General features: G+C 45.6%; 1 protein-coding gene across 2 annotated transcripts in view; it reads left to right on the plus strand.

Moving 5' to 3' along the window:
* The first annotated feature begins 4,832 nt into the window (after positions 1–4,832).
* Positions 4,833–13,274, plus strand: part of REEP6 (receptor accessory protein 6) — a 13,565-nt gene continuing 5,123 nt past the window's right edge. The window contains exons 1-5 of one of the 2 annotated variants that reach the window (XM_018564445.1): positions 4,833–5,061; positions 8,165–8,258; positions 10,609–10,747; positions 12,827–12,995; positions 13,098–13,171. In XM_018564445.1, the coding sequence (XP_018419947.1) occupies positions 4,947–5,061; positions 8,165–8,258; positions 10,609–10,747; positions 12,827–12,995; positions 13,098–13,171 (591 nt within the window). In that variant the 5' untranslated portion in view covers positions 4,833–4,946. The remainder of the gene's footprint in view (positions 5,062–8,164; positions 8,259–10,608; positions 10,748–12,826; positions 12,996–13,097; positions 13,172–13,274) is intronic. The other variant, XM_018564446.1, reaches the window with a different exon arrangement.

Genomic DNA, 13,274 nt, shown 5'->3' on the forward strand with positions numbered 1-13,274 from the left:
ATAATGATTATTTATTCTACAGACATGCAGGACAGGGCTTACTATGGGGCTTTTTTTCATGGAATATAAAGTTCCTCCTTTTGGCTAATTTTCTTTAATACCATCCTACAGTTTACAGAATTAAAACTCCTCATGCCTTTTCTCATTTGCAGTGTCCCAGGCTTGAATGCTTAAAAGTAGGGATGCACTAATACCGATACCGGTATCTCTGCCGATACTGGGCATTTTCATGAGTACCCATACTCGTGAAAATGTCCCAATATTAAACACAGATACTGGTGTTCTATTTTAATGTAATTGCACCTAGATTTTCGGCGGTGGAATGTGTGACTGTCCATTAGGTCAAGCATTGCAACGCTTTGTCAGCTGTTCCAGGACACATCGGCATCGCATGTGCAGGAGAACCCATCTGCATTACCCCATCTGCCTGGAACATCTGATCGGTCCTCAAATGTCACTCAAAATGTCACTACTATCTGACTTTGTGAATGCGGTGGAATGTGAGATCGCACTCACAAAGTCGGATAGAATTGACATTTGAGGACCAATCAGGAGTTTCAGGCAGATTAGGTAATGCAGATCGATTCTCCTGCACATGCGCAGTGAGCAGATCTGCCCTGGAACAGCAGACAAAGTGTTGGAATGCTTGACCTGATGGGCGGTCACACATTCCACCGCTGTAAAACTGGGCAGGATTACGTTAAAATGTGTGACTGGTCATACATTCCAACGTAGTCCCAAACTTTGATAGAACATCGACACTTTAAAATTTCAAACTAAAGTGGCTGCCTGAGGTCCTGTGCTTGCTGGGGACCTCAGTAGACGTTCTGTGAACTGTGGCGCATGTTTACAGCAACATTTGCACATCTCCTACCTGGGGAACCACACAGTGCTGCTTACATCGCTTTCGACGCCCAAAAGACCCTTAGGGCCCCAGAAGAGACCCCACACTGCCCCCCTGAGACCTTTGGGATATCAGGCCACCACCCTGCAGCAACACAGAGTATGTAGCTTCATATTATTCAGCATTGCTGTATAATGTATTGCTGGGATTTGTAGTCCTCTATAGCTGGTTGTATTATTCTGCATTGCTGTACAACGTATTGCAGGGATTTGTAGTCCTCTACCATTGGTGGTTTTCTGCATTGCACCACTGTATAATGTATTGCTTGGAATTGTAGTTCTCTATAGCTGATGGAATTCTGCAATGCTGTACAATGTATTTCTGAGATTTATTGTCCTCTCTAGCTGGTGGTATTAATTTGCATTGCTATATATTGTGCTGAGATTTGTAGTCCCTCTACAGCTCGGAGTTAGTGGCAGAAGTACCAGGGTCGCAGCTGTCGTACACGCGCACAGCACTGACGAGGCATCCCTCCCCTACCAGTGTGTTCTAACTTTCCTCAACCCATTAATTTCTCTACTGCGTCACTTCTAGGTGTGCATGTCATGAAGAAAGGGATTCATGAAAACAGCCGATTCAGATGACTCGGCCCCACTGGAAGTGACACTGTCGAGAGAAGGTATAGGGGTGAGAAAAATTATAGAACACTGACTTTGACACTCTCCGGCCCCTCCCACAGCTCACAGCCCAGACGCATGGACAGCCAGCGGAGGTCTACAGTGGGCGAGAGTGCCTAAGTAGTGGACATGGAGCGGAGTAAGGCCAGAACCATGTAGGGAATTACGTTAAAATGTGTGACTGGTCATACATTCCAACGTAGTCCCAAACTTTGATAGAACATCGACACTTTAAAATTTCAAACTAAAGTGGCTGCCTGAGGTCCTGTGCTTGCTGGGGACCTCAGTAGACGTTCTGTGAACTGTGGCGCATGTTTACAGCAACATTTGCACATCTCCTACCTGGGGAACCACACAGTGCTGCTTACATCGCTTTCGACGCCCAAAAGACCCTTAGGGCCCCAGAAGAGACCCCACACTGCCCCCCTGAGACCTTTGGGATATCAGGCCACCACCCTGCAGCAACACAGAGTATGTAGCTTCATATTATTCAGCATTGCTGTATAATGTATTGCTGGGATTTGTAGTCCTCTATAGCTGGTTGTATTATTCTGCATTGCTGTACAACGTATTGCAGGGATTTGTAGTCCTCTACCATTGGTGGTTTTCTGCATTGCACCACTGTATAATGTATTGCTTGGAATTGTAGTTCTCTATAGCTGATGGAATTCTGCAATGCTGTACAATGTATTTCTGAGATTTATTGTCCTCTCTAGCTGGTGGTATTAATTTGCATTGCTATATATTGTGCTGAGATTTGTAGTCCCTCTACAGCTCGGAGTTAGTGGCAGAAGTACCAGGGTCGCAGCTGTCGTACACGCGCACAGCACTGACGAGGCATCCCTCCCCTACCAGTGTGTTCTAACTTTCCTCAACCCATTAATTTCTCTACTGCGTCACTTCTAGGTGTGCATGTCATGAAGAAAGGGATTCATGAAAACAGCCGATTCAGATGACTCGGCCCCACTGGAAGTGACACTGTCGAGAGAAGGTATAGGGGTGAGAAAAATTATAGAACACTGACTTTGACACTCTCCGGCCCCTCCCACAGCTCACAGCCCAGACGCATGGACAGCCAGCGGAGGTCTACAGTGGGCGAGAGTGCCTAAGTAGTGGACATGGAGCGGAGTAAGGCCAGAACCATGTAGGGGGCCCAGTGGGAGGAGAACAACATCCCCCAGCCAGTCACCCCTTTTATGGACTTACTAGGAGTCCTCACTAGTGATGGGCTCGGGCGTGTTCACAGCTCCACGTGCCGAGCCCGCCAGGAAGCTGACAGTGTCACAGCGCCAAAGGCGGGGGGAAGGCGGGGGAAGAGGCAGAGCTGGAGGGTGGGCTAAGTTGCTGCACCATGGGCCTCTGGGTTGTACTTGCCCCCTGGGCTAAAAGTTGCCAGTCAGCCCCTGCTGTATTCCGCACCTGCCGGACGCCGAGATTTGATTAAATTGCGAATGGCATCGGCGCCCGGCCGTTGCGGTATGCAGGATTGTGGGCGGCGTTGGAGTACATGTCGCAACCGCGTGGTGCCGATGCCATCCGCAATTAAATCAGCTCATTGGTGCCCAGCGGTTGCGACATGCAATGAAAATTATTAGTGCCCCCCCAGATTTGACTGTTGTATCTTATGTGCCCCCCCTATATATTGTTCCTAGAGTCGCCACTGGTCCCTACTATAGCAGGTTATGTCATAGTGTCAGTCAGAGTCTAGAAATATACAACATGGACATTTTTTAGGCTTGTAGGGCCAATTCACACCAGCCGCAGCTCAAAACGCACAGCGGCTGGTGAGTGCTGCCAGCCAGACACAGACACTTTTTTTTTTTAGAACTTTACTGAAATGTCACAAGTGACATTTCATAATGTTCTATAGCAGTGGTTCTCAACCTTTCTAGGGCCGGGACCCCTTGGTAACATTTGCCAAGTTGTGGTGACCCCCCAACGGTAACATTTAGGGATGACGCGGCTGCTGCAGCAACATCTGGCGGCGTGGTGGGAGAACTGGCACTGCTGCGCTAGGAGAGGGCTGAGGAGGACTCTCACCTAGCACAGCAGAAATCACACAGCGACCCACAGGTTAAGAACCATTGGCGTAGGCCGTCAGAATAAAAAAAAAACCACCATAGGAATGCATAGCTAGATTCCCATTGGCTATTTCACTTTGCAATAGCCAATAGCAAACTAGCTATTGCACCCGCCCTCTGCGGCTGTCTGCTGATGGAGAACTTCAGGTCCCCATCTGCTGATTGGCAGCAGCAGAGGGCGGGTGCAATAGCTAGTTTGCTATTGGCTTTTGCAAAGTGAAATCGCCAATAGGAATCTAGCTATGCATTCCTATGGTGGGTTTTTTTTCCTCTGACTTACAGCGGCCGGCGGCCCCCAAAGTAAAAGAAAAAATTATCGCAGGGAAAGGTTTACTCTGCTCGATCAGAGCAGAGTAAATCTTTCCGGGAGAAAGTGTTTCTCTCCCGGGCGGCCGGGAGCCGCTATCTAATAGCGGGAGACTCCCAGGCGACCCCTGGCAAATCGTCATTCCACCCCCCACGGGCTCGCGACCCACAGGTTGAGAACCGCTGTTCTATAGGCACATCGTGGTGCGAGGCGGTTGTACTGCAAAAAAAAGTACTGCATGCCGTACTTTTTTTTAGCACACACCACTGCGTTTTGGTGGCATGAACCAAACCCATCCGTGACAAAACAAATTGGAAGGGAAGTCATAAAAACTGGAGCAAAAAAAATCTGGAGCTGTTCAGCTTCAATCAGCTTCTCTGTTTAATTTTCAAAGCCTAACTGAACGAACTGAAGAGAGACTGAAGGGCTTGTTCACACCAATTGCGGAACGCACCGCAATCGCTCACATACCTTCCCCCTGCGTTCTGGGGCATGGCAATGCATTGAAGTCAATGGCACCGCTTCCGTGCCCCCCCCCCCCCCAGGTGGGATCTGACGCGTGGCAAAACTTTGCCTGCGTTCCGTTTCACCGCAAAAAAAATAGAGCAAGCAGCATTTTTTGCATTTGCAGTGGAATGGAACGCAGGCAATTTTGCCACGCATCCGATCACACTGCGGGCGGGGGGCGTTGAAACGGTGCCATTATATTATATTGTACGCAGTTTGATCCGTTCTGAAACTGCTCTGCGCTTCGTGTGAACAAGCCCTAAAACGTTACTGTCCGCTCGTGGCCATATTTGTGGAACTACAAGTCCCATGCATACAGGGAGCCAACGTTTGAAATGTAATAACAGCCAGCAGAGCTGCATAAGTCCAGCTCGGGCCATCCGCGCTCCCCTCTTCTACCTCAGCCTCACCTCCACCTGGGGGCACGCCCCTTTTCATTGATTAGCCGCTTGGCGGATGACGTCAGCAGCCCGGAGCTAGGCATCCTGAGCGCCGTTCAGAGGTGAAGACCTCGGTGGTGACGTTCCGCCATGACTTCTCTACGGGAACGTTTCAACAACTACCTGAAGGGGGATAATGTCGTGTCGCGGCTCCTGGGGAAGGTGGAGCAGAAGACTGGCGTCAAGAAGTACTTCTTGGCTACCGGTGAGACGTCTGTGCCCGGTGCTGTCCTGTGTATGCCGGGTAGGGGGACAGGTGCCGTTAGAGAGGTGGCTGTGCCTCTGACCAACCCCCCTCCCCTTGTCAGATGCATTTGCTACAATCCTAAAAAGTCCGTAGTATTTTTGGCAGATTATGTAAGGAGCAAGCTGGCTGATTTAACCTGTTTTAATAACAAGTGAATGATGAGATCAGAGTTTAGGATATTGTATAGTGGTGATTAATAATATTGCCAAACACAGTAGGGGGCTCATGCACAGGGGAGTACATATAAGTGTGCAGCATCAAATTCACCTCTATTTGTGTTGCCTGTGAACCCCTGCTACATTATAAGTCCATAGGAATGAATGGACAGGAAACACTGTACGAGGCTATACATGTGTCAATACCGGTACTGCAATTTCCATGGGTGTCAGTTCCCCAAAATGAAACTAGCGTGTACCAGTATACCCACATACAGTGTTTTCTGCCCATACAGTCCTATGGACTAAAAATGTAGCTTCATGGGCCCCTGGTGTATTTTACGCTGTATGCCAATACACCTGTATTTGTGTTTAGTTGCCCATACACCTTACGAATATCAGCCGATCACGTTTTTGTCCGATATTCGAAGGTTGATGTGTAGTGTACGATCGATCAACTTTTGATTAACCAGCAGGTTAGAAAACTTTGGTCAATTGTATGATTTTCGCAAAGGTCGGTGTCGTTTCCATATGTCAAAATTCGTATGATTTACACTGCACATACGCAGATGAAAATACGCGCGGTGGATTACTGCAATTCGTCCAGGTGCTTTCTTTTAATTACCGCTGATTCCAACCTTGTGATCGAGGCAGGATGGGGCCGCCGTACAAAAATCGTACGACGGTTCGATCATCGGACGAAAGGTTTAGTCCGATGATCGCAAGGTGTATGGTTAGCTTTAGTGTTCCATAGGCCCTAACGCTTGCCTGTACAATCATCCACCAGCTGCCATGTGTACACTCAAAAAATGCATGTGGTGTAACAATAGCCTTAGCAGCCCACGTGGCTGCTTTGGGGTAGAAGGGGGCCCAATTAGGGGGCTGATTAGGAAAACTGAACTGAGGTTTCAGTATAGAAGGGCTGATGTCACAGATCCCCCCCTTCTGTGCAGTAGAAGTATTTTTTTTTATCTGTGTTTGCAGAGTATATTGTCCTGATCTTCTGCTACAGACTGAAATGAACCATTTTATGCCTAATGCAGTAAAAAATATCCTCTGCTAAAACCTTAACACCTTCTCAGCAGTGTAATGCATACGTATGTGTTATCCCAATGCTTAATGCTAGCTGTACACGTATATGGGAAGTAATTTTCCCAAGTAATTTGGGAAAATTGAATTACTTGCTCAAATCGGGCCCCCTCTCCCTCCTTTTTGCTATTATAATTATTAGGGATGCACTGATAGCGCTATTTTGGTACCGAGTACCGATCATTTTTTGCGGTACTCGCCGATACCAATTACCGAGTAACGGAAGTCCCATTCAGGAAGCCAGGTTGCGTGTAACGAGAGCATTGAGCCGCTTCCCGGCCAATCAAGAACCCGGGCAGTGTGTAATGATGCGCTGCCCGGCTTCCTGATACAGGAAGTACTCGTGCTAGGTATCGGAGCATTTGGGCAAATACTCGGTATCGGCACCGATATTGATACTGGTATCGGTGCATCCCTAACAATTATCTAAAGTGCTGGTTTTTAGTAGTCTGTGCTAACAGTTCTCTTGCAGGTCTTCCTTGTTTTTAGGCATTATTAGGAGAACTTTATCAATACTGGGGCAGACCGAATCTGGAGAAGTTACCCATGGCAACCAATCAACTTCTCTCCATTTTCAAATTTTAACTGAATAAACTGAAGAGAGAAGCTGAGTGGTTGCCCTGGGCAACTGCTCCAGAGTCTTCTGCTCCACTTTTGATAAATTCCCCCCAATGTATATTATGATCGATGACACCTAGGGACTGGTATATAAAACTATGGCCTAGCCACACGCCATCCACTATGACATTCCCATCACTAGAAGGAGCTGAGAAGTATAGGAATTTTCCATGCTTTTTTTTTTCTAATCACTTTTTTTTTTTTTTTACAAAACCAAATTGCACAACAAACGAGATAAAAATTAAACGAAAACCAAAAGGATTTCTTATTACAAATCTTCCAAACATCCCCTGCTACTACCTCTCTTTACAAAATAATTGGAACCTTTAACATAGGTAACCCAGGTGCCAATAGCCAGGGGTCCCAAATCTTCCAAAATGTTTGAGAGCAACCTCTATGAACAAATATTAATCTCTCTTTAAAACCAAATTGGCTTGTGAACTCGGCTCCACTTTGTGGCAGGAATGTCATAGTGAATGGCATTCGCCCAGTGTACAGCTGGTACCAAGCTTATAACTCAACCCCATATTGTCCCAGTTGACGATGTCAGCTGCTACAGACCTATTTAGCCGGGGAGCCCCCATCCAAATTTTGCTATTGTTTTCCATGATTTAGTGTTTTAGCAAACATGTGCATGTAGTTTACATTTACTAGGTTTTACAGAGGGTATTGCAATAATGTCTACATGCCCCCCTAGGTATGTTTCGAAAGGCTGGCAGTCATTGGGAACTAACCTGAAATGATCAGTGTTTGGTTCGGAAGTTCAGAAATGTGCAGGGACATCAGGCTTTTTAGCTGGATAATCAGTATATCTTACTTTACATGTCATTATACAGTTCTAGCCGTCATCAAGACATTGGTCATTACCGATAAGGGTTAGCAGGAAATATCCATGGAGGGGGAGGGGGAGCTGATTTGTCTGGTGACACTAATCATGTGGTAATCATGTGGACCTGGGCTGCTTACAGTGCTAGACAGAGGATTATTACACTGCATTAACTGCCTGGCTCTGCCCTATTTCTCATGCATTTGTGAGTAATCATGTTTGCTTGAAACACTACTTTATAGATGAGATAACATATTTATCTTTTTCAATGATAAAATCCAGTGTTTTACCCTAGAAACAAGTCATGTTTCTCAAGATCTATAACCAGTGTCTTGCTTCATACTTTTTTTTTTTTTTTTTCCCCTCTCTCTAGGCTCCCTCTGCTCTCTGGGCTTGTACCTGGTATTTGGCTATGGGGCTTCTCTGATCTGCAATTTGATTGGCTTTGTGTATCCTGCTTACACTTCGTAAGTATTGACATGCTTGTGTCAGCTGTGGAAAGAATGATTCTAAAGGTGCCTATACACCTTACGATTATCGGACAAAACTTTTCGTCCGATCGAATAGTCGTACGATTTTCGTACGGTCAGCCCCATCCTGCCCTGATGATCGCAAGATTAATTAAGGAAAACCACCTGGACGAAATGCGGTAATTGATTTGCCGTATTTTCGTGTAGATCGTACGACTTTTGACGCACGGAAACGCCAGCAACCTTTGTGAAAATCGTACGATCTAGAAAAGTTTTCAAACATGCTTCACCAATAGTCGTACGATTGTACAGTACTGTTGGTCGGACACTGCAATGCACACATATGATTATCGGCCGAAAAGTCGATCGCATACGAAAATTGTACGATAATCGTAAGGTGTATGGGCACCTTTTCGGCCTTGTTCACACCAAGCGCAGAGCAGTTACAGACCGGAGCAAAATTGCATCCAATGTATTCCAATGGTATTTTTAGCTCCAGTTCACATCGCAGCGTTCCGTTCCAGAACAGGTATAAAAAAACTGGAACGCATGCAAACGCATCAAAAACGCCTGGAACGCACTGAAAGGCCATTTTAAACTAAAAAAAAAATAATATTTTTTTTTTACCAAAAACTCACTCATGCAGATCTGCTCTGCATTTGCTGTGAACAAGGCTTGAAGGTACATATTTAAAGTGACACTAAGCTCAGGAGGTAAATCTTAAAAATGCATTTGAGTACCTTTTTTTTTAAAGGAGAACTATGGGGTAACCTATTTTCCCCCAGAGTTCTCTTTAGGGTCACGGGAGGACATATACTAACATCTTTCAATGACCCAAAACTCAGTATATAGCGGACTATTGCCCACTATATGCTGAGAGCACCACAGCCGGGACAGATCCTGACAATACTGTCCAAATCCACCCCGCTGGCTGATTAACAGCGGGCTCTGCCTATCTACAGGCAGAGCCAGCTATGCCCACCCCTTCCCCGTCTGTCCCTCCAGTCACCACTGTAGAGACGGATAGTCGAGGGGGGGAATCCCTGTTTGGCGCTGTGACAGTCACTGCTCTCTGCATGAAGATGATCAGGAAGTAAGCGAGCAGCGGTATGTTTTCGATAACCTTCCGATCAATAGAGCTGACGTGTGACAGCTTCAATGTCATGCGTCGGCTCCAACTATGGGGATGAGTGAAATTCTCACCCCATAGTTCTCTTTTAGGGTGGCTACTTTTGTTCCCCTTGGTCCCTGTGTGTTGTAAAGTAGCCACAGCTCCAAGCTTGCTCCTGTGATGGTTTAGCTCACGTTTAGTTTACTTATTTTTATTGAGCTTGTAGTCCATCATGGGCGCGAGGTTGGAGCGGTGACTACTTTACAACACACACAGGGACCATGGGGAACAAAAGTATTCGCCCTCCAGAAGGAAGGACAGTGTCAGTATGAATTCAGAGATTTGGGGATCTGCAGCTGAGTGATGCACAAATAAGATGTACTTATTAGGGAAAGTACTTGAAAGCATTTTTTTAAATTCCTAAGTTTAGAGTAATTTAAAGCTGAACTCTGGGTGGTTGGAGGCCTGTTGATGTCATCAAGTACAATGCAGGGCTTATAGACCTGCATTATACATGAGGATGACAAGGAAAAGCTGAAGTGTAGGGACTGACTGCCAGGGGAGTGGGAATCGGGTAAGTAAAACTACTTTTCCCGATACCCTAGACCAGGGCTCAAAATTTCAAGTCCTGAGCTACTAGCCAGGCCTTAAGAGTTACTCGCCACCAGTTGCCCCACCTAACCCCAACCCTGCCTCGGCCTTAACTCCGCCCCTAAACCCACCCTCTTAAATTATCTTATGAAATTACACTTTTAAATGTTGAAGGCAGAATAAAGTTACAAAAATAAATTTGTAACTTTATTCAGTCAGGCACGCGGTCACGGATCGCGTACCTGACTATGAGAGCAGCCGCTCCTTGCTGTCCTGTCCTGGCTCCGTTCATTTTCGGCCGGAGCTCTGCAGTTCTGAGCTCCGTTCTCTGCAGTAAGGTCTGCAGACCTTACTAATCCATCCTTGCGAACGGGGCTCAGAACTGTCAGAGCTCCGGTGATCGATCGAAAGTAACGGAGCCAGGACAGGACGGCAAGGAGCGGCTGCTCTCATAGTCAGGTACGCGATCCGTGACCGCGTGCCTGACTGAATTTCCACTCGCCCTCTCTTTATTTCCACTCGCCAAATGCGAGCGGGCGAGTGGAAATTTTGAGCCCTGCCCTAGACCTAAAGGAGCACCTGACATTGTAAGCTGATTTTGTATAGTATTTGTGTTTAGTATTTGTGTTGATTTGTCTTCTATAGAATTAAGGCCATTGAAAGTCCAGACAAAAAAGATGACACGATATGGCTGACGTACTGGGTGGTCTATGGAGTGTTCAGCTTGGTAGAATTTTTCTCGGACATTTTCCTCTTCTGGTTTCCATTTTACTATTTGGGAAAGGTGAGAAGATTTTTTTTATTGCTTTCTTTTTATAAAATGCTTTACTATTCCTAAGGTGGAACGGGACTCAAAGTTAAAGATTTGCTGTTATATGAAGAATTTAGAAATCTTAATTGCGACTAAACCCTACTCAGAAAAATGTCAAGTTTTTGTCTTTAACTCTTCCTGAAAAATAAGTGTGCTTCCTAGTATGTGCGAGCGCCTAGACACTGCTTTGCTTACAGACTTGGGTCTCACACTGCAGATTTACAGCCGTAAGGCACTGCTGTCACTGACTGATAGTCTTAGGAGATTTGGAGTGAGATTTAGGCCTGGTTCACACCTAGGTGTTTTTTAACCCAATAGAAAAGTGCTTTTAAATGCCCAATACAAGAAATCCCATGATTTTTAATGGCCCTGGTTCACACTCAGCAGGAAAATGCCAAACGCCCAAGAAGGTACATGAGCTTCTTTGGGCAGTTAAGAGTGTTTTGCCCTATTGACGTCAATGGAAATGGCCAAAAACGCGCAGCAGAAGCATGTTGCACATTTTCGTGAGTGTTTTAGCGCGTTTAAACCTGCGTTCTTCCATTGCCTGCAATGTTTCTTTAGCTGCCAGTCAAAATGCGTGTCTTCATGTATGAGCATACAGACGCCCATCAAAATGTGCGCAAAAACGGTGCCCCCTCCTCCAAGGTGATGTCACTACTGTACTCCTCCACCGGAGCTTCTGATATGAGGAAGCAAAAAGCCCTACCTCAGTAAATTTAGAAATGGGTAAGGGTCAGCTGCAGGGAGGACACGGGCAATTCTTTGCTCTCTGCTGGCCTTTTTTGGCTTCTCTCCTGTACTGAAATTGTTTAATTCTGTGTGGTTTTCAATGTGCAGTCAGATAGCAGTTGTCTAATTTCTTTGCTGGAGATGATGTAGCCTCATTTTAGCCTTTACCTGCCCAGCCAAACTGTACCTGACCTGCCCTTTTCACTCATTGGATTTCAGTTCTTTCAATCCTAGAGGCTCAGCATCATATGCTGAAGTTACCTTTCCACCTATCAAATAATTTGTTTGCATGGCTCCTCCTAAGAGTCAGCCTACTGCTTGCATCCAGGCTGAGGGCCCGTGAGAGGAGTACTAAGGCACAAAACAAACATGTGAAAGCTATATGGGTTATGTTTTCAGGAAGCAATGTACATCCTGCCTCCTCCTCCCACCAGCCAAGATCTGCCTGCATTGCATAGAGAAGCAGTGATTACATCATACATGAGCGAATCAGGCACCATATAGCTTTCACATGTTTGTTTTGTGTAAAAGACTGCTAGGCATGGTGCATGTGTGGCCTAACGTCGGGGTCCATTTCTTGCTGGACCATCCAGATCCCATCGCTATGAGATTAGCTGATTTTATGGAGGTCCAATTAAAATATCTTGAAATGCCTGGGGTGGAACAGCAAATTTTAAATTAAATGGCCCAGAAATCCACAGATCACCTTATGGACAGTACATTTAGAAATGGTTACACATACAAATGTGTGTTTTGTAAATCTGTATACATCTTAAGCCAATATTACAAAAAAACTATAATAATCCTAGGAATGATGGATCAGTGTTCCCCTTTAGTATAGCTTCATACAAAGTTTAAATAGAGAGGTTGTCTGGAAGCAAACAGATATTGCTACGCTTTCTCGAGTGAGAGTCCGGTCACATGGAACTGTCACGTGACCAGCTTTCCCACAGTCGCTGAATACTCTGCTGCATTAAAGCAAAGAGAACTCCATAGGACACCACATGCTCCACCCTGCTTATGTACAAGTCATAAAATGCAGACTGGTGTATGTAACCTTGTAGAGTATCACCGAGAACAGACATCAATATAACAGACATCTGGTATAAATTGGCCCCGAAGTGTCATGCATGCACCCTCTACATGTTAAATAACAATAGAAGAATATATTTAAAAGGTATAAACAAAAATTATTGTAGACCAAAGCCATTCCCTTTAATTTACATGTGGCATACAATATAGTTCATTCTGAAATGGCACTTGCCTGCAGTGAGATGTTTTAAAGTATCTGTCTCCATCTTTTTCCTTTTCTCTCTGCAGTGTGCGTTCTTGCTGTGGTGTATGGCACCTTTCTCATGGAATGGATCCCAGATTCTTTATAGCCGCTTCATTCTGCCATTCTTCCTAAAGCACCATCAGACTGTGGACAGTGTAGTGAGTGATTTGAGTGGTCAGGCTTTGAGCACAGCAGAAAATGTGACGAGACAAGGTATGTTATTTGCTCCATGTTGCAAAGGTTCACCTTTTTACTTTGTGCTTTTTTTTTTTTTCTTCATGTGTTTGTTTTTTTTCTTTGCTTCTAATGGCACAGTCCTGCAGACACTAACAAGCAGCAGACCTCTTCTGGCCCATGACGGGGGGCAACAGGCCCTTCCCAGCACGTCTGTATGTATTATAAATCATCACGGGAGCTCAGCTTGGTCATGTCTATATCATCATGACTTACAGTAACTTTTTTAATTCCCCCCCCCCCCCCATTTTTTACAAA

The sequence above is a fragment of the Nanorana parkeri genome, unplaced genomic scaffold (genome assembly GCF_000935625.1).
Source record: "Nanorana parkeri isolate BGI_ZX_2015 unplaced genomic scaffold, ASM93562v1 scaffold751, whole genome shotgun sequence".
Taxonomy (NCBI): domain Eukaryota; kingdom Metazoa; phylum Chordata; class Amphibia; order Anura; family Dicroglossidae; genus Nanorana; species Nanorana parkeri.